Source organism: Chiloscyllium plagiosum, chromosome 3 (genome assembly GCF_004010195.1).
Source record: "Chiloscyllium plagiosum isolate BGI_BamShark_2017 chromosome 3, ASM401019v2, whole genome shotgun sequence".
Lineage (NCBI taxonomy): Eukaryota > Metazoa > Chordata > Chondrichthyes > Orectolobiformes > Hemiscylliidae > Chiloscyllium > Chiloscyllium plagiosum.
Window position 1 is genome coordinate 1,949,547 of NC_057712.1, and position 21,922 is coordinate 1,971,468.

The 21,922-nt window shown below is 41.7% G+C and overlaps 1 protein-coding gene across 11 annotated transcripts in view; it reads left to right on the forward strand.

Annotated features, from left to right (window-relative positions):
- dtnba (dystrobrevin, beta a) overlaps positions 1 to 21,922 on the forward strand; it is a 373,718-nt gene that overhangs the window by 198,400 nt on the left and 153,396 nt on the right. For 10 of the 11 annotated variants that reach the window (XM_043675957.1, XM_043675963.1, XM_043676010.1 and 7 more), the window contains 3 exons: positions 8,378 to 8,465; positions 17,480 to 17,565; positions 21,173 to 21,286. In XM_043675957.1, the coding sequence (XP_043531892.1) occupies positions 8,378 to 8,465; positions 17,480 to 17,565; positions 21,173 to 21,286 (288 nt within the window). The remainder of the gene's footprint in view (positions 1 to 8,377; positions 8,466 to 17,479; positions 17,566 to 21,172; positions 21,287 to 21,922) is intronic. The other variant, XM_043675973.1, reaches the window with a different exon arrangement.

Genomic DNA, 21,922 nt, shown 5'->3' on the forward strand with positions numbered 1-21,922 from the left:
AGACCTTGGAGTGCAGGTTCATAGCTCCTTGAAAGTGGAGTCGCAGGTAGATAAGATAGTGAAGAAGGCATTTGGTATGCTCTCCTTTTATTAGTCAGAGTATTGAGTACAGGAGTTAGGAGGTCATGTTGCAGCTGTACAGGACATTGGTTAGGCCACTGTTGGAATATTGCATGTAATTCTGGTCTCCTTCCTATTGGAAGGATGTTGTGAAACTTGAAAGGGTTCAGAAAAGATTTACAAGGATGTTGCCAGGGTTGGAGGATTTGAGCTACAGGGAGAGGCTAAACAGGCTGGGGCTGTTTCCCTGGAGCGTCGGAGGCTGAGGGGTGACCTTCTCAAGGTTTATAAAATCATGAGGAGCATGGATAGGATAAATAAACAAAGTCTTTTCCCTGGGATCGGGGAGGTCAGAACTAGAGAGCATAGGTTTAGGGTGAGAGGAGAAAGATATAAAGGAGACCTAAGGGGCAACTTCTTAATGCAGAGTGTGGTACATGTATGGAATGAGCTGCCAGAGGAAGTGGTGGAGGCTGGTACAATTGTAACATTTAAGAGGCATTTAGATGGGTATATGAATAGGAAGGATTTGGAGGGATGTGGGACAGCATGGGCGAGTTGGACCGAAGGATCTGTTTCCGTGCTGTACATCTCTATGACAGGCTCCCAGCTTTCAAGATTTTCTACTTCTAATCTTACTGTTGCTCAGAGCTGACAATACCAAGGTAATACCTTGCTTCCTCTTTGGCAGTGACATAATCTGCATCCACAATCCACTTCATTCTTCCAATGGTCATATGGTTCAGACTCTCCACATCAGGTGGTAATCAAAATCTGGCAATTTATACTCGCTTTCAGCCATTCTGCAGAAAACCACTTTGATTATAATCTTCTGTCTGCCAAAAGGAATATTCAATTCCAACTTCCACCTTTTTTCTGAGGCAGCCCTCTCTGCCAACATCCTAAAATAGGATGGAAATGAGGAAACCACAAATAAATCTTTACTGAATATTGGAGTTACTCACAAAGTAAGACATTATAACTGGATGGACCCACACTCCATTAGCCATTGTTCGAGTCTGTAATTCTGCAACTGATGATGTTTTAAAATCAGTGTCATTGTCCCCTCCCCCAAACAACCTGTAGACATGCAGATAAAACAAAGTAATGCTGATGGTGGAGATCTTGTCAATGTTAATCTGAAGGAGGTGAAATGTCAATTGTTTCTTTCTCCACAGATGCTGTCATACCTGCTGAGTTTCTCTCATAATTTCTGGGGGGTTTTTGCTGTGCTTACGTAACCTTAGTTTATGCAATTAAGTGAGAGGACTTGGAAATCTTTATGGATGAATAGGTTTTGGTGCATCAAGTCACCTTTCTTGATCAGGAATTACTCTGCCAGTTTGTGTTACTAGTAGTGAGTATTGATTCAACTCCTCCTCACAATCATCCATCGCCATCCTGTTTTATCATGTCTCCATCAGCTAATTGTTATAAATGCAGAATGTTGCAGATGTAAGAAATCTGAAATGGTAAAATGCAGGAAATACTGAGCAGGTTTTGCAACGTAAGTGGAGAGACAGACTACATGCTTCAGTACGTTGTACCAATGACCTGAAACCTATAACTGTTTCTCTCTCCATGGATGGTACCAGACTTGCTGAATTTTTCCACACATTCTGAGGATTATATGACAGTTCTCAAGTTATTTTCTGCATTGTTTATTTGAGCAGAAAATTACAGTTAAGTGATTAGTATTCTATTTATTTTATCTTATCTATCTATCTCTATCTATCTACTTACCTATCTTCCTATCCATCTATCTATCGGTCTACCTATCTTCATATCCATACATCTATCTACCTATCCTTCTATCTATCTATCTACCTATCTTCTTATCTGTCTATCAATTAATCCATTTATCTGTCTACTTACCTATCTACCTATCCATCTATGAAAGAGTAGAAAGGCAATTTGACTCTATCTCCTAACATTCATTATGGGCTCTGAGGGGAAATGAGGTGTCATTTCTTGAAATACCTTAAAAATTAATTCTGGTATCTCTTGTTACAAAAGCATGCACGTTCTGTTTATTGTGTGTTGACATTTGTGAAGCATAGTACTTCAGTGACCGCAAACTTTTAATAGGTTGAAAATAATCCTGCTTTATGTTACGAAAATCAACACAAAGTCTTTAATTTAAAATGGCTGCCAGCCACTTTAGCTGTCTTAGAGTAATTCAAAAGGTCATATTAAATCATGTGAAGTGTGGAAGGATTATAGTGATTCCACAGGCAGGAGTATATATTGATTTCAAACACGATCAATTGAGGCTTCTAGGTATGCAGCAGTATTAAAATGAAAACAACATTTGATTTAAATTTCATTTTTTGCCAAGTTTTGTTCTTTATGAATGAATAAGTAGAATCCAAGAAAAATTTGGTAATACTTCAACTAAGTTTTTGAAAAACTCTGTTAGATTTATGTAAAATATTTTCACAGGTACCTTTATCTTTGTAATCCATCGATTTAACAGGTTAGTATCCTGAGATGTATAAAACCATTTGGCTTTAGGAACATGGAGTATCGACCTTGAAGCTTTACATTATCTGATACAAACATTACCCATGTTTATTTTAACAATCCTATTTGAATTGTGACATGTAATGGGACGAAATTAAAGTGGCTGTTTATAGCCTGTGAAATTGGAACCCTAAAAAAAGTATTATGATGAGATAAAGAGAGATGGGTGAAGGTTGAAGTGAAGCAGAGACCATTTGAGTCAGAATGGTTTTTATCTGTGATGTGTATTTTATAAAGTCTGTGTTTTTATATACTGAGTAAATTTGAGGGGATACTAACAGAATGATATTTGAACAATCGATGAATGAGAAATGAGAAGGCAATCTTTGTAAACACATGAACAAATAACAATAGTGGTATGGCCTAGCTTAGCTCACCCAGGCAGAAAAACTGTCATCCCCAACCCCAATTAACAACTTCTTAAACAGCACAGTGATTCTTGTTTTCACTACCTTACCTGGATACAGTTTTCACTCCATTCACCATGATGCTGTGTTCTAGAATGTTGATATGTTGAGAATGATGATCGGAATGGAAAGAAGCTGGAAAGGGAAGGATTGGAATTGGAGATGTTTTAGACCATAAGACCATAAGACATAGGAGTGGAAGTAAGGCCATTAAAGTACTTGTTAAGTTCTCCTGCTATTTCCTTATCTCCCATCACTAGGCTTCCTGCATCAGTTTGAAGTGGCCCAATGTTTTGCAGGCTAACAGGTCTGAGCTAGATTTCGGTCATGTGTTCAAGTTGATAGTTGGTTGGGAAAGGAACTGATCCAAGACCCCTGTCTCCCAGAGGAAAATGAGAGTAGTTGTTGAGGGAGTGATGAGATAGGAGCAGCATGTGGCAGGACAAAGTGGGGTTAGGGCTGGAAAAGCACTGGAACTCACAGCTGTGAGGGTCACACAAGTTAGAAAGGACAAGAGGATCAATAAACGCCTTATACTAATGGTATTTCACTCGGCAGTAGTAATGAGGCACAGATTGTCCCTGTTTGTGAACACCAGCGGTAAAAGTTTGGGTGAAGATAATGAACAATTGATCAGGGTTTGAAAATAAGTTTGATCCAAGCTGAGGAGAATGCAGAAAAGCAAATAGTTACTGTGTCAGATCAGGCATCCATCAATAAAAAGAAACAAAGCATGTTCATTATTTTATAATGTTGCATCAAAGCAAGTTTTAGGATTGAGTTTTTCCATAACCAATGCTGTGTATTTGCTGTGATACAGTTGTTTAATATTGCAATTAAGGTGTGGTCTTATTGAAGTTTTCCTCAGCTGCCTGGAGCAAGATTGGAAAATCTTCTGAGGGCCACGTATGGAAGATATAAATTTCTGGTTTGAATCACATGTCAATGTCCTTTTACACCTCTGGAATACAATATTAAATAACTTAACAATTAGTCATTGTAAATGCAAAATCATCAAACTGCTTATGTTTGTACAGTGTTCCAAGAAAACAAATAAGATAGCACTAAACCTATAACAGGGAGTAATTACCTAAACTTTAAGGATTTTAATTGAAGTGTACTTTGGGATTAAGTAAGCAGAAAACTGTTATTACCAGGTTAGAGGTTTACAGATGAATTATTTTACATGATGGTTTATTAAGTAATGTCTAATTTCAAGAAAATTATGTTCTAAAATATTTTCTCATAACCAAATATAAACATCCCCCGAGGGAAAACAACTTTTCTGCATCTACCCTGTCAAGTCCCTTAAGAATTTTTTAAGTGCCAATAAAGTAGTCTCTCGTTCTTCCAAACTCTAATCTACTCAAACTGCACATAAAACATTCCCTCCATACCTGTGATCAGCCTGGTGAAGCTCCTCTCGGCTGCCTACAATCCTTGTATATCTTGCCTTCGATGGGGACCCATAACTGTTCACAGTATTCCAGCTGTGATCTGCCTCGTGCTTTTTGCATAGGTTTAGCAAGACCTTCCTATTTTTATACTCCATTCCTTTTGAAATTATGGCCAAACCTTCTGTTTGCCTTCCCTATTATCCAGTGAGCTTGGATGCTAACTTTTCGTGATTCATGGAAGAGGCCTTCCTAATTTGTCTGTGCTGCAGATTTCCTCCTTTTTATAAATTTAAAAAAGCTTTTAATAATGCTGGCAAGTTTATCTTCATCATCTATTATTTTCTTGGTCATCTGTTTTTAAACTTTCCCAAACCTCTGTCTTACCATGAATCTTTGTCATGTTTCATATTTTTTAAACTTTGCTCCATTCCTAATGTTAATTTCCCTGGCTAACCATAATTATCCCCTTCCTAGAATCCTTCATGAGCTGTGAACTATTTTCTTAAATGTTTACCATTGTTCCTATGCTGCTAAATATCTTTCCCAGTCTATTCCTGCAATCCTGCCTTCATTTATTTGCAATTATCCCTATTTAAGCTGAGCATATTTGTTTCCATTTCAAGTTCTTCCCTATCAAACTGAATGCTAAATTCTACCATGTTGTGATCACTCTTTCCTTGGGGATCTTTCACTCTATATCATTTACTAAACCTGTCAAAGAGTGAAAATATGACTAACTGCTCACCCCTCCACAGAACAAGAGAAAAGAAAGATTCTGATCATTTTACCATCAAAGTTGTGTGTGTATGAAGCTACCACACAGTTCACTTGAAAGCTGTACCCTTTAAGATCTCTGTGAGCATAGCTGCACAGAAATATTTAAAAATAACTACTGCAGAAGTCAATAGACGTACACACAACAAGGAGAATACCATGAGATAATTGCACATAATGTCAGTGATTTCTCATTACAGAGCTATGAGGGTTCTCACATTGATCTGTGGAGGTTAAATTGCTTTTAAATAATAAAATCAAATAATTCAATATTTCACAATGAGTAAGGAAATGCCAATTATTTGTTTATTTTGCCTTTCACTTGGTTCATGAATATTCTCTAAATTGTGACTATCAGTCGAGACAGTGGCCTGGATTATGTAGTTAACTGTACCAGCAATCCCCATTACAAATAGTAAATCTAACAGAAACCTCCAGAGCCTGCTCAAGTGCAGTTAAATGCAGAAATCTGAGCACTGCTGTCCAGGCTTCCCTGCTCTGACAGCTCTCTGAGTGGTTTAGCGTTCTGCTGCCTGATTGCTGTCACGTTACTGTGTTTGCCTCATCAGAAAAAGTTGTGGCTTCTCCATTCAAGTGGGTGTGAAATGTTAATGACTGAGATGGGTCTTAATTACTGTCAGCCATTGTCCCTGCCATCTGAAGATTCTTTTTAAAAGTTTGAATTGTCCTTCCCTTAAATCTTAATTATTGTTGGGGATTTGTGAAGAAATTAAAAATGTCTCTGCCTCTTTTATCTTTTGCCATTATTGTCTTCCATTTAAAATCTGGCATTGAACTAAATATTCTGAATTGAACTTTTCTGGTTTGGCAGTTTAAGGATTCCTTAATCTGATTTGTTGCAGAGACACACCATTGCTTGTCCTGTACATACAGGTCCCAGATCTCCTGGATGCCATGTGGTGTTTAGTTTCTGATTGCCGTAAGTTACAGTACACAAGCCTTTTGGGCAAGTGGAACTGAAATCTAGCGAGATTAATTTGCCACTGTCCACAAAATATGAGCTATTGTCTGAGAAAATGTTCATTTAAGTGGATATGGTGCATCTTCATAATTCATATCTGCCCTCGCGTCTGATATTCAGTGAAAGTTACTGTACTCTTCAGTTTATCTGAATACACAACTGCTCCTTTATTTTGAAATGAGCCGAGTGGTCATTCTGTTTTCAGTGAGATGAACTTGTGATCAGATTTGATTTATTCAAGAGTAAAGAACAGAGATTTTATCTGTTGCAAAGCAGGAAAGAAAAGGATTTGTGGTTATGAAAGGTACTGGAGAATTATATGATACCCCAGAATGTTTCAAAGTCAATAATGTACATTTGAAATGTATTTAACATTGTGCATTTAAAAAGTGGCTTTTTCTTCTGTAAAATTGATTAGTTAAAATAAATAAGTGTTCCTCTTATCATTTTTTTTCTTTGAACAGAAGATCGCTTATTGGGGAACCACAAATTAATTGAGTAATTAATTAATTGAGCAGCTCATTTGAGAGTGAATAGTTTTGGAGCTGTGGATTTTTATTCCCTAATTATGTTTGTATTTGGCTAAATGTGACAGGAAATCTTAGTCTAGTGCTGATGGAGAAGTACCAAATCTATAATGATGAGAGTTCCACTTGAAATTGTCCTCTAAAGTGGAGTTGAGCTGTGTCAACTTCAATAGATGTCAAAAAAAAATCCTCAAAGTCAACGATACTTACAGGCTGTAAAGTTGTAGCCTCCTTGTGCCAGCAATATAATGGGTGCCCAGTCACCCAGGGCACATCATAATGCTCTGGTTGCTAAATGCAATTATGATTTTGTAAATGTCCTTTGTGCAAAGCTTTGAGACTGCTACAATGTGTGAGGAATCGAGTGCAGTGCACTCATCTCAATTTGTCTTTTATGACAAATAATAAATTGTAAAATAGCTAAAGTTAGGTGGTTTCAATGGTTTTGGGCCAAATTAGTTAATATCATGTATTATGTTTTTATGATACATTGATAAGCACCAATTAGAGGCCAGTAGTTCTGTTGAACACAGGGTGGAAAGATGCTGCAGTTAATACAGTACCCACCCAGAGACACAGGGAATTGCTGAATCTTAGACCAGAGGGGAGTGATGGCACAGAGGAAGCTGCCCGTCACTGGGTGCTCTGCCTTTCCTATCTTTACAATGATAGGTCCTCGGATCTCATGCTTTGAACAAGGGACTGCTACACCTCTGCCAAGGAGCTTGCAATAAGACACACCAGGAGTAGCTTGTCATGTTCCCTGAATGGTGAACACTTTAATACATCCCCATCCCCAGACACACCTTGGGTTCCTACCTGCCTTTCCTCCATCTGATTAAATGCCTCCCTCCAACACTACCACCACATTTGCATATTATTCCACCCAAAATCTCACACCTGAATTTAGTTGTGCAAGTTATTTTTCAAATGGACTTGCAATATGTAGCTTTATCAAGGAAATTTCGAGTAGGTTCAGAGGGTTTTGTTTAATGTTTTTCATTGTTGTTCAGTGGAAATCAAAACTTGCCTGTTTCTGTCTGATTGTGTTGGTACAACATCACCATATTTGCATCTTTGGGAATCTTAAGAATGGATGTTGACAGTCGTTCCAGGAGTTGTTTTACTTGCTCAAACGTTAGGAATATTCTCATACACTGAGTGAGACATTTGGTCTTTGTTTTTAGTCATATGTCCGGGTGACCATGAGGCAGACAAAGCATGTACCTTATGCTTGCTTCCACAGCCTGTTGGCAGAAGCTTTGGCATGTTATTGTTCAGGACATCAAACATGGCTGACCCAAGAGACACTCTCATTCTCACCACCTGCCAGAGGTTGATCAGAAGGATTCACAAGTTGGTAATCCACACAGTTAGCCGCATTAGGAATGCTCGATCCATTGATTATGAAGCCCTGAAATTGGATTTGTTAGGAGCAGATTGTTTATAATCTTAGCCATTCCATTTAGATCAAACAGTACCAAACTCCAGTCTTGCACTGTTGATGTTGAGTTTGGATTTGAGGATTTATAGGTTTATTGCATTTCTGATTTGATGTGAGTCACTAATATTAGAGCTGCAATGTCTGTCAATCTCTCAGTTGACAAAGATTCCGGTCATGTTTATGTTATTCGTGGAAGTTGCCAAAAAATAAAAGGTTAACTTCTGAAAAGATGCATTTTAATTTTTTTTTAAATTTCTGTGCAGTGTTTTGGACAGTCCGAGCAGGCTGGATGAAGAACACAGGCTGATCGCTCGGTACGCTGCCCGACTCGCTGCAGAAGCTGGAAACACAGTAAGTAAGAGAGGCCTCCGGCCTGGTGGTCTGATGGTAACACTGGACAAATCTGATCCCAGAGTGAGACTTGGGTTCATAGATGAAAAGTTTTCTTTTTGTTTACCGTGGAGGTCAGTGACCGACACATTCACAAGATGTTGCTGACATTTCTAACCAAAGAACATAAAAGTTTGTTGCACGGAAGAAAAACACAAACTACTTTTCAAATATTTCTCCAATAGTGTAATGAACTCATTGGAAAGAAGCATTCATTACCTTTAGTGCAACAATAATCTTGCACTCGAACCTCAGTGCAGCACTACCCCAATCCCAATGCTGAGGTGCTTTCTTCAGCTGGCCTGGCTATAAGTTATTTCCTTTTCAGCTAAGTTCTGTGCACTCACAACAAACTTCAATTAAAGTCATTCTCCAAGATCTATGGCTTACTCAGCTCACCATTACTCTGGGAAACGTGTTCCTTAAACTCATGTCAACAGCTTTTTAGTCTGCCATTGGCAAAGTGCAATGTCACAGGAAAATAGGCCAGTGGTGGAAAGGCAGGTAGGGACCCAAGGTGTGTCTGGGGATGGGGATGTATTAAAGTGTTCCTGAGTCTATGTACAGTATACACAGTATAGTAGTACAGTATATTAGAAATGATCTACTATTGGAGGGAGTTCAGAAGAGATTTGCTCAGCTAATTCCTGGGATGAAGTGGTTGACTTATCAAGAGCAGCTGTGCAGATTGGGCCTTTTTTCATTAGAGTGAAGAATGAGGGGTGATCTTACTCACAACAAATCAGAAATGCAATAAACCTATAAAACCTCAAATCCAAACTCAACATACGACAAGATTCAAGGTGAGCATGACAGGGTAAGGATGAGAGCACGTTTCTACTTATGGAGGGGAGAGGCAAACATTGAAGGCATTGTTACAGAATAATGGGGCACTCATTTAAAACTGAGTCACAAAGGGATTTCTTCTCCCAAAGAGTAGTTAAAATTGTGGAATTCTCTACCCCAGAGTGCTGTGGAGTATTAGACCCCTGAAAGAATTTAAAGAGCAGGTAGGTAATGTTTGCAAAACCAGGGAGTTAATGAGCTGGCCTGAAAGAGGGCAATAGACAATAGGTGCAGGAGTAGGCCATTCTGCCCTTCGAGCCAGCACCACCATTCATTATGATCATGGCTGATCATCCTCAATCAGTGGGCGGCACGGTGGCACAGTGGTTAGCACTGTTGCCTCACAGCGCCAGAGACCCGGGTTCAATTCCCGCCTCAGGCGACTGACTGTGTGGAGTTTGCACGTTCTCCCCGTGTCTGCGTGGGTTTCCTCTGGGTGCTCCGGTTTCCTCCCACAGTCCAAAGATGTGCAGGTAAGGTGAATTGGCCATGCTAAATTGCCCGTAGTGTTAGGTAAGGGGTAAATGTAGGGGTAGGGGTGGGTTGCACTTCGGAGGGTCGGTGTGAACTTGTTGGGCCGAAGGACCTGTTTCCACACTGTACGTAATCTAATCTAATCCAATCAGTATCCTGTTCCTGCCTTATCCCCATAACTCTTGATCCCACTATCCTTAAGCTCTCTATCCAACTCTTTCTTGAAAGTATCCAGATGATACTGACAGAGCATATCGCAGCACTGAAGAAAGAACTCGATGACCTCGGGCTCATCCGAGAGAACGAGATCTTTCTGGACAAGACATTCAGCGAGGTTATTACACCGAGCATACCAGAAGAGAGTAGAAGGGAGAAGACGATGAGGAAGGCAGAGAGGAGACAGGTGCAAGAGACCCCCGGGGAAGTACCTGTCAGGAACAGGTTGAATTTCTTGGAAACAGTAGAGACAGACGTCACTGCCAGTCCACGAGGCGGTCAGGTCTGTCAATCAAAAGTTGGCATGGAGGCAGAGCCGAGGAGTCAGACATCACACAGGGCCGTGGTAATAGGGGACTCCATAGTGAGAGGGACTGAAAGGGGTTTCTGTGGCAACAGGTGGGATTTGAGGATGGTGTGTTGCCTTCCTGGTGCCAGGATTAAGGACATCGCAGACAGGGTTCAGGAAATCCTCAAGGGTGAAGGTGAAGAGCCAGATGTGGTGGTACATGTTGGCACAAATGATGTCGGGAAGAGGAGGAGGAACATATTACAGCGGGACTTCAGAGAACTCGGAAGGCGGCTGAAAAGCAGGACATCCAAGGTGGTTATCTCCGGTTTGCTTCCAGTCCCTCGGGCTGGTGAGGACAGGAACAGGGAGATAATGGACTTGAACGTGTGGCTGGGGAACTGCTGAAGGAAGCAAGGATTTAAATTCTTGGATCACTGCAATATGTTTAGCGGTAAGGATAAATTATACAAGAGGTACGGGTTGTACCTTAATAGGTGGGGGACAGCATTCTGGCAGGTAGGTTTGCCACTGCAACACAGCTGCATTTAAACTAAGTAGACAATAGACAATAGGTGCAGGAGTAGGCCATTCAGCCCTTCGAGCCTGCACCGCAAGTAGCGGGGGGGGAGGAGACAAACTGGAAGTTTAAGAAGGAAGTTAAAGGGAAAGTTAGAACTAGAGAAGTCAAGAAAGACAACTGTACCAATGAGGCAGAAAACTCAAAACAGGATCATGCCGTGAGGTCAAGTGAAATAGGGATTGATAGGGCAGTAGCAAACTAAAAATATTATATATGAACACACGAAGCATTAGAAATAAGATGGATGAGCTTTAGGCTCATTTGGAAATTGGCAGATACAATGTTGTGGGGATTACTGAGACGTGGCTTCAAGTGGACAGGGCCTGGGAAATGAATATTCAAGGCTACACGTTCTATCGTAAGGACTGACTGGCAGAGGGGATGGGGTGGCCCCGTTGGTAAGGAATAATATTCAGTCCCTTGCGCGGGAGGTCCGAGAATCGGGGCTATAGAGTCAGTATGGATAGAGCTGAGAAATTCTAAGACCCTAATGGAAGTTATCGACAGGCCCCAAACAGTAGCCTGGATGTAGTGTGTAAGTTGAATAATGAGCTGAAATTGGCCTGTCGCAAAGATATTACTACATGCAGGTAGACTGGGAGAATCAGGATGGTACTGAACCCCAAGAAAGGGAGTTTGTGGAGTGCCTCCGAGATGGATTCTTAGAACAGCTGGTGCTGGAGCCTACCAGGGAGAAGGCAATTCTGGATCTGGTGTTGTGCAACAAACTGGATTTGATCAGGGACTTCGAAGTAAAAAGCCATTAGAAGGCAGTGACCACAATACAATAAGCTTTAATCTGCAGTTTGAAAGGGAGAGGGTAGAATCAGAAGTGACAATATCCCAGTTGAATAAAGGGAACTATGGAGCTATGAGGGAGGAGCTGGCCAAAGTTCAATGGTGCAATATCCTCGCAGGGATGGCAGTGGAGCAACAATGGCAGATATTTCAGGGTATAATGCAGAAGATGCAGAATCAGTTCATTCCAAAAAGGAAGAAAGATCCTAAGGGGAGGCAGGGTGGCCGTGGCTGACGAGGGAAGTTAAGAACCATATAAAGACAAAAGGGAAAAAGTACAAAATAGCAAAGATGAGTGGGAAAACGGAGGACTGGGAAGCTTTTAACGAACAACAGAGGATAACTAAAAAAGAAATACGCAAATAAAAAATAAGGTTCGAAGATAAACTGGCCAAAAATATAAAGGAGGATAGTAAAGGCTTTTTTAGGTATGTGAAAAGAAAAAAAATGGTTAAGGCTAAAATTGGGCCTTTGAAGACAGAAACAGGTGAATTTATTACGGGGAACAAAGAAATGGCAGAAGAGTTGAATTGGTACTTTAGATCTGCCTTTACTGGGGAAGACACGAGCAACCTCCCAGATATAATAGTGGCTGAAGGACCTGAACTGAAGGGAATTTATATTAGGCAGGAAATGGTGCTGGAGAGACTGTTAGGTCTGAAGGTTGATAAGTCCCTGGGGCCTGATGGTCTACATCCCAGGGTACTGAAGGAGGTGGCTCGAGAAATCGTGGATGCGTTGGTGATTATTTTCCAGAGTTCGATAGATTCAGGATCAGTTCCTGCGGATTGGAGGGTGGCTAATGTTGTCCTACGTTTTAAGAAAGGTGGGAGAGAGAAAGCAGGAAATTATAGACCAGTTAGTCTGACCTCAGTGTTGGGAAAAGTGCTGGAGTCAATTATAAAGAAGGAAATTACAATACATCTGGATAGTAGTAACAGGATAGGTCAGAGTCAGCATGGATTTATGAAGGGGAAATCATGCTTGACTAATCTTTTGGAATTTTTTGAGGATGTAACTCTGAAGATGGACAAGGGAGATCCAGTGGATGTAGTATACTTAGACTTTCAGAAGGCCTTTGATAAGGTCCCACATAGGAGGTTAATGAGCTAAATTAGGGCACATTGTATTAGGGGCAAAATACTGACCTGGATTGAAAATTGGCTGGCTGACAGGAATGGCAGGCGGTGACCAGTGGGGTACCGCAGGGATCAGTGCTGGGACCGCAACGTTTTACAATGTACCTTAATGATATAGATGATCGTATTAAAAGTAATATTAGCAAATTTGCTGATGACACAAAGCTGGGTGGCAGGATGAAATTTGAGGAGGATGTTAGGAGAATACAGGATGACCTGGACAGGATAGGTGAGTGGATGGATGCATGGCTGATGGGTGAGTCCAGAACCAGAGGGCACAGTTTAAAAATAAGGGTAGGCCATTTAAAACAGAGTTGAGGAGAAACTTCTTCACCCAGAGAGTGGTGGGTGTGTGGAATGCTCGGCCCCAGAAGGGGTAGATTGTGATGAAGGTGATCACAACCACCTGAAGATTATTAAAGGATTGGGCACTCTGGAGGCAGGAAACATGTTTCCGCTGATGGGTGAGTCCAGAACCAGAGGGCACAGTTTAAAAATAAGGGTAGGCCATTTAAAACAGAGTTGAGGAGAAACTTCTTCACCCAGAGAGTGGTGGGTGTGTGGAATGCTCTGCCCCAGAAGGGGCAGATTGTGATGAAGATGATCACAACCACCTGATGAAGGAGCGTCGCTCCGAAAGCTAGTGCTTCCAATTAAACCTGTTGGACTATAACCTGGTGTTGTGTGATTTTTAACTTTATTCAGGGCACAGTATGGAGATCAATGAATAAAGCATTAACTGAAATGCTTTTCTAGCTTCTCAGTTTCCTCCTTCTTCAAGAGAATGAAGAGTCAGGGATGGTTTTGGTTGAAATGCAGTTAGGAGGTGATACTGAAACATTTAATCGCTAACTCGGACATCAATGTTGAATAGTTTTCCCCCTTTTTTATGATTCCACTCATATCCATGGAGCCTTGTTGAACTTTCAACAGGCTAATGAATTGAAATGATATTATTTATGTTATTGTAGAACTCATCTCCATCGCAGTGCTTTAAAATAATCCATGGCAGTGTTAGATACTGGCAGTGGTATGGAATGATTATTGTCAGCAGCGGCAAAAAATCTTGTTCATCATAAATTCTGTGTAACATTCCACACTGTTTCCCAGATATTATGACCACAGATGTGATTTTTGGATTTTTTTAAAACAAATGTAACACTAGTTATGGCACGTTTGCTCAGTGGTTAGCACTGTTGCCTCACAGCGCCATGAACCCAGGTTCAATTCCAGCCTCAGGCGACTGTCTGTGTGGAGACATTCTCCCCGTGTCTGCGTGGGCTTCCTCCGGGTGCTCCAGTTTCCTCCCACAATTCCAGCCTCAGGCGACTGTCTGTGTGGAGACATTCTCCTCGTGTCTGCGTGGGGCTTCCTCCGGGTGCTCCAGTTTCCTCCCACAATCAAAAGATGTGCAGGTCAGGTGAATTTGCCATGCTAAATTGCCCATAATGTTCACAGATGTGTAGGTGAGGTGCATTAGTCAAGGGTAAATGTAGAGTAATGGGGTAGGGGAATGGATCTGGGAGGGATTGCTCTTCGGAGGTTCAGTGTGGACTTGTTGGGCCAAATGGCCTGTTTCCACGCTATAAGGATTCTATGGATTCAAGGTAATGCTTCAAGCAGCCTCAGTTAAGGTGGAGACTGAGACCTGCAAACCCTCAGGTTATGTTGTGATACAGTGATGATATCACAAGAATATCTCCTAAAGACAACACACAACATCTGAATTTCAAACACACTCAGCAAAAATTGAGTTTTTCAGTAGAAACTGAACTAGCTGCTGCCTGGAAGACATAAAATGGGAGACTTTTCCAGGAAGGAGTGTTGAGTCTTGAATCAGTCGTTGTTTTGAGCAGACCCCAGGTGAGGTTCCCCAGCTCATTTTGGTTCCATGTGGATTCACCAAATCATTAAGCACCACGGTGAGATGGACAAACTGATTCTCCTTCCTTATTCACCCGCATCTTCTGTTGGTCACAGCAAGGTTAAATTTAAAATAAAATGATTCCTCCTTCGTCCTTGCCTTTCCCCAAAACAAATGAATTTATGTTTAAAAGGAGCCAATTTAACCAAACTTTCTTGAGTTAACAAAAGAGTGTGTTTCTTTGATACTAAAAGCAAAAAGAATAAATAATGCAGCATGCATAAATACAGGTTATGAGTAAGAAGTGAGTCTAAATATAAAGGTAACAGTCATCTGGATCTCTGAGTGAGTTGTGAAGAGCAGGTAATGAAATGTTAACAATTGGACAGTTGATTACGTGCTGCTTAACTTCACAATCAGTTGAAATCCTTTTCTCTTTCTGACAATGGTTAGTTGGCAACCTTCAGAGTGAGAGAGTCCTTCATTTCCTGTTCCCTTCTCACTGATTTGCTGCTTGTCAGCTTCCAACTTTGACTTTTGACATTGAAACAGGTATCGATGTTATTAATACCACAGACTGACTGTAGCTTAGGTTCATATTTATCAGTCACAAAAGATTTTGTTACAGGAAAGGAACTTGTATTTTAGTCACCCCTACGTTGCTGTTTCATTGCAGTAACTTGGCAATTATAAAAATGTTACTCATCCTTTAAGAACTAATTGAGGAAATTTAGGTGAAAATAAAGGAGGCAATAATGTGTATGTGACCACTGGATTTGGAAATTGAAATGCTGTTTTTTATGGTTCATGCTGCTTCAACATCACCTCAGCTGTAAGGTGGGCAACAATTCTTGTGACCAACCTTTCTGATAGACCATGTGATGGGACAAATTGTCTGGGGTGGTCTAAAGGTAAAAAAGTAAATAATGGAAATCTTAAATATAAATGCAGAATTTGTGTTTGTGTAGGATATAAAGATCATCACCAGAAGGAATTAACACTATAAAAAACCCAAGCAGGAGTAGGCCATTCAGTCCCTCCAACCTTCTCCTGGCTGATCCAATGTTCCTCATGCCTACTTTCTTGCCTTTTGCCCATAATCCTTGATTCCCCAACTGATCAAGAATCTATCTGTCCGAGCCTTAAATATACACAAGGACTCAGTCCCCAGCTCTCTGTGGCAAGGTGTTCCAAAGACACTCAACCCTCTGAGAAAATAAATTTTCACCCTCCTCTCACTCTTTAATTGGCACATCTTTATTCTGATACTATACCCACTGGTCCTGGACTCTCCCATGAGGGGAATCATCCTCTCAGTATTTACCCTGTCAATCCGATATATTTCAATGAGATCACCTAGTCATTCTTCTGAACTCCAGTGAGCACAGTCCCAACCTATTTACCCTTTTCTCATAAGACAATTCTTCGATACCCGGGATCATCCCAGTGAACCTTCTCTGAACTGCCTCCAATGAAATGATGTCTTTCCTTAAATAAGGGGACCAAAGCTGCTCTCAGTACTGCAGATGTGATCTCACCAGCAGCTTGTATAGTTGCAGTGAGACTTCCCTACTCTTGTACTCAAGCACACCTGAAATAGGGCCAGCGTTCCATTAGCCTCAAGCACAAAACAAAGAACTGCAGGTGCTAGAAATATAATACAGCCTGAAGAAAGGTCATTGGACCTGAAATGTTGACTGCGTTTCTCCCCACAAATGCTGCCAGACCTACTGAGCTTCTCCAACAATTTCTGTTTTTGTTCCATTAACCTTCCTAGTTACCTGCTGCTTCCCCAATGTGCTAGCTTTCTAGGTTTCATGTACAAGTTTCCCACCAAGTCCCTTTGTGTTGCAGCTTTTCTCCATCAAGAATGAAAAGCTTTTTTGTCTTGCACTCATCAGGACTATAACGCAAGAAACACACGACTGGAAAACTCTGCCAATCGCTCCTGCATTCCCGTGGGAACACATTGACCAAGCAGAAACTACCTGTGTGGTCTAAAAATTAAGATTGAGAGCTAGCTGTTTCTGACACAATATCCATTCTTACAATGGCCTCACCAATCAGCACCCTTTTCTCATGCTGTATAAACTGAAGACGCTTTTTACAAGCCTGTTTCTTGCGTGATGATCCGGATGAAAAGATTTGATTATTTGTCTTCTTATCAATCTTTAAAATTCTTGTTACAACTCGGACAGTGAAGCAGAACCTAGTCTTCATACGCTGAAAACCTTGTAGTTACGAAGATGCACATTACACAGCACGCTTCTGTTTTTTGGCATCAACAGTTTCAGCTTGCTCCTATATATGAGTTCAATGCATTCCCAGACAATACATCACCTGAACATAAGTAAACAACCTAATTAATATACAATTGATCATTTTCCTTCCTTGCAGAGTCCTTGTTTGCAGGTGAAAATAAAGGAAATGGGTGAATGTGTCACATGGAGAAGCTTTATTGATCTTAAATCAGAAAATAAGTTAGGAAGATTTTGTTAACTTTGTCATTCCACAGTGATGACTCGTTAGTGACAGACTATTAATGATGCCTGAAGCTGCTCAAAGATAGAGCGAGTAAAAAACACCGACATGTGAATAATCCATTCCTGTACAGTGACATTGCTGTACCTTGGACTAATTCACAGACTAATCTAATCAGCTGGAGCAGATCATTACACTGCTGAGGTGCGAGACTGTTAGGGAAATGTAATAAAATGAATTGCTTAATACGTGGTTGTCGTTAAAATGTTTTATTTGCCATTTTAGCAGCGTTCAACATCTGAAGTGGCTTTCAACTTTGACGCCAACAAGCAGCAGCGCCAGTTAATTGCAGAATTGGAAAATAAAAACAGGTCAGTGAAATGCCAGTCAGTGCCCGAGCAAATTGATACTACGGGAGCTCTGATTCACACCCTGCCTTACACTGAGAGGTAACCTCATAAAACAATCTTTCATTCTGGCTCTTCAATTATCTACTTAACAGATAAAATGGCAGATAAAAGGGAATGGTCTCTCCCAAACGCAGATAAGGATGGGTAGGGAAATATATCCCTGGTGCTGGGGTTTGTTTATAGGTGGTGGAAGTGGCAGAGGATGATGCAATGAATGCGGAGGTTGGTGGGGTCAAAGGTGAGACCCTGGGGCAGTCCTTGTTGCGATTGGAGTGGTGGTGTTCAAGGGAAAAGATGTGGGAAGTGGAGGAGATGCGCTGGAGGGCATCGTCGACCACCTGGGAGGGGAAATTGTGATGTTTGAAGAAGGAGGCCATCTGTGATTTCCTAAGGTGGAATTGGTCATCCTGGGAACAGGTGCGGTGGAGGCGGAGGAATTTGGAATAAGGGATGGCATTTTAGCAGGAGGTAGTGTGGGAGGAGGTGTAGTGCAGGTAGCTATGGGAGTTGGTGGACTTGTAGATGTCTGTGGTACAGTCAGTCGCCTGAGGCGGGAATTGAACCCGGGTCTCTGGCGCTGTGAGGCAGCAATGCTAACCACTGTGCCACCGTGCCGCCCACAATGTTTGAAGAAGGAGGCCAGCTGTGATTTCCTAAGGTGGAATTGGTCATCCTGGGAACAGGTGAGGTGGAGGCGGAGGAATTTGGAATAAGGGATGGCATTTTAGCAGGAGGTCGTGTGGGAGGAGGTGTAGTGCAGATAGCTGTGGGAGTTGGTGGACTTGTAGATGTCTGTGGTTGATCGATCGCCGGAGATGGGGATGGGGAGGTCCAGGAAGGGGAGGGAGGTGCCCGAGATGGTTCAAGTGAACTTGCAGTCAGGGTGGAAGGTGTTGGGGAATTTGCTGAACTTTGGGAGCATGAGGTAGCACCGATACAGTCATCAGTGTAGTGGAGGACCAGGTGGGGAGTGGTGCCAGTGTCACTACGGAAGATGGACTGTTCCACATCCCGACAAAGAGACAGGCATAGCTGGGGCCCATACAGATGCCCATGGCTTCCCCTTTCATCTGGTGGAAGTGGGAGGATTGAAAGGAGACGTTGTTGAGGGTGAGGACCAGTTTAGCCAAATGAATAAGGGTGTCAGTGGAAGGGTACTGGTTGGGTTGGCGTGAAAGGAAGAAATGGAGGGCTAATTGCACCCGGTGTGGTCTCCTCTACATCGAGGAGACAGGACACCAACTTGCAGATCGTTTCAGAGAAGATCTCTGGGACCCCCACACCAACCAACCCCACCACCCCGTGGCCAAACACTTCAACTTGCCCTCCCACTCCGCCGAGGACCTACAGATTCTGGGCCTCCTTCATTGCCAAACCCTAACCACCGACACCTGCAGGAAGAACGTCTCATCTTCTGCCTTGGGACCCTGCAACTCTATGGGATCAATGTGGATTTCACCAGTTTCCTCATTCTCCCCTCCCCCAACCTTATCCCAGTCACAAGCCTCCCACTCGGCACCACTCCCTGGAACTGTCCATCTTCCTTCCCATCTATCCGCTTCACCCTCCCTTCTCTCTGACCTCTCACCTTCTCCCCCACCTTCATCTACCTATCACATCCCCACCTACCTTCCCCCGCCCCACCCACCTCCCATTTATCTTTCAGCCCACAAGCTTCATTCCTAATGAAGAGCTTGTGCCTGAAACATTGACTCTCCTGCTCCTCGGATGCAGTCCGACCTGCTGTGCTTTTCCAGCACCACACACTCAACAAAGAAAAAGAATGGTCATAGGTAATGTGGCTCTTGAAAACAGATTCTGGTAAGTTTTCAAATTAAAGAAGGAAATAGTAGACATTTAAAATAGTTAATTGTTGACATAAGGATCTGACCATGACAAATAAAAAGGACAGAAATGGTAAAAACAGTGATAATGATGGTAAGCTCAATCACAGGGAGTTCATGTACATAGGTCACTAAAATGTAACCAAAATATAACCAGAAATGTTAATACAATGTTGGCATCTACTTTAGAAAAATTTTGAAAGGAAATGTGTCAGAGATTCACGTGTCAGAAAAAGTAATTAGTGGACAAAGAGTTGGTCAGTGCAGTGAGTATAGGGGTTGGGAGGTCATGTTGCATCTGGACAGGGCATTGGTTAGGCCACTGTTACAATATTGTGTCCAGTTCTGGTCTCCCTCCTATCAGAAGGATGTTGTGAAACTTGAAAGGGTTCAGAAAAGATTTAGAAAGATGTTACCAGGGTTGGGGTATTTGAGCTACAGGGAGAGGCTGAATAAGCTGGGGCTGTTTTCCCCAGAGCATCAGAGACTGAGGGGTGACCTTATAGAGGTTTATAAAATCATGAGGGGCACGGTAGAGTAAATAGATAAGGTCTTTCCCTGGGGTGGGGGAGTCCAAAACTAGAGGGCATAGGTTTAGGGTGAGAGGAGAAAGATTTAAAAGGGACCGAAGGGGCAACTTTTTCACACAGAGGGTGGTACATGTATAGAATGAGTTGCCAGAGGAAGTGGTGGAGGCTGGTACAATGACAACATTTAAAAGGCATCTGGATGGGTTTATGAATAGGAAGGGTTCAGAAGGCTATGGGCCAAGTGCTGGAAAATGGGGCTAGATTAGGTTGGGATATCTGGTCAGCAAGGACAAGTTAATCTGTTTCTGTGCTGTACATCACTCTGACTCAATGACCCAGTTGATTGTGGGTTTTCGGATTTTGAAAGGAGTCAATTGAGAATGTAGAAAGACATATTTTTGCTTTGGTGGGAGAGCCTAGGACAAAGGGGTGAGACCTTACAATCAGAGATGCTACTCTGGGTGAAACATTAGGATCTACACTTACCTGCAATGACTAGTAGAAATAGCTTTGAGATGAATAGATTTTTGTTCACCCAGATTTTTATGGATATTTTATAGAACCACTAGCAATGGTACAGAAAAGATTTACAAGCATGATATCAGAAATGCATGGGTATGCATATTAGTAAGAGATTAATTGACAGGCTGTTTATTGGGGAGTGGGAAGAAAATTGGGGGTTGGCAGATCTCCCATACATCTGGAAAATTATGAAAGAAAGCTTGGTTCCTCTTGTCAGTAGCTAGAGGCTATCAAATACTTATTGTTAACAAGAAATACAATGGGGAATTCAGAGAAAACAACTTTACCCAAAAAGTGGTGAGAATGCAGAACTCGCTGTCAGAAGCAGTAGTTAAAGTGAATAGATGTTGGAACATTTAAGGAGAAGCATTGGGTTGGGATGATAGATTTTGCTGAGCAAAGGTGAAAACAGCCTCAAGTGGAGCATGAATACCAGCATGGACTGGCCTCTTTCTGTAACATATGTCCTTTGTAATTCTCTGTAAGTTTATGGGGCAGTTGTGATGTATTCTGTTCTATTAAGGATAGCAATTAATTACTTTCTATATTAGTTAGTAATTGTCTTTGTAGACTTTTGGGGACACGACAAGACTTTGTTTTGTTGCTGCCATGATCACTTGCAGAATTGTTGTAATATCTTTCAGAAAAAGTAATTTCTGCTGTTGCTTTCAGGGAAATCCTTCAAGAAATCCAGCGTCTCAGATTGGAACACGAGCAGGCCTCGCAACCAACCCCAGAGAAAGCCCAGCAGAATCCCACCCTTTTGGCTGAACTCCGGCTACTTCGGTAAGCTCTGACACATTGCCAAATTACGATTTGGTTTTGTCTTGAAACGATTGTTAAATTAACAAATTCATGCCAAGTTCAGTAAAATTTAAAATGATTTCACTTGTGATAAAGTAAGTGGCTTGAGGCTGCGCCAGTGCTTTCTAAAACACTGCTGTTGTGCTATATATTTTGTCTTCTGTTTCATTGTTTATGCTTTTAATTAGCAATTGTACACAACTCTCCATCAGTATGGTTAAACGTTCAGTATGTGACGTGCCTGTAGATGGCAAAGACATACTGATTGACTGGTTGCTTTTCAGTAACTGTTCTGAGCCAGAAATACTTGAGGTTGCAATTTGTAGCCAAAGTCAGTGTGAGATGGAGCAAATCTCGTGTGCATGTACTCGACCTGCATTTCTTTTCACATGCATCTCGGACTTTTTCAGTGTTAAAGGTGATGGAAAAGTTTTGCTGTTTGTGCATTGGAATCACTGAGCCTCCTCATCTCTGCTATAAACTGAGTTGCATGTGGAGGCGGAAGAGATTGGGGAGACACTGAATGAATACTTTTCTTCAGTATTTACTCAGGAACAGGGCATTGTCGTCGATGTGAATACTGAGTCACAAATAAGTAGAATGGATGGCTGTGAGGTA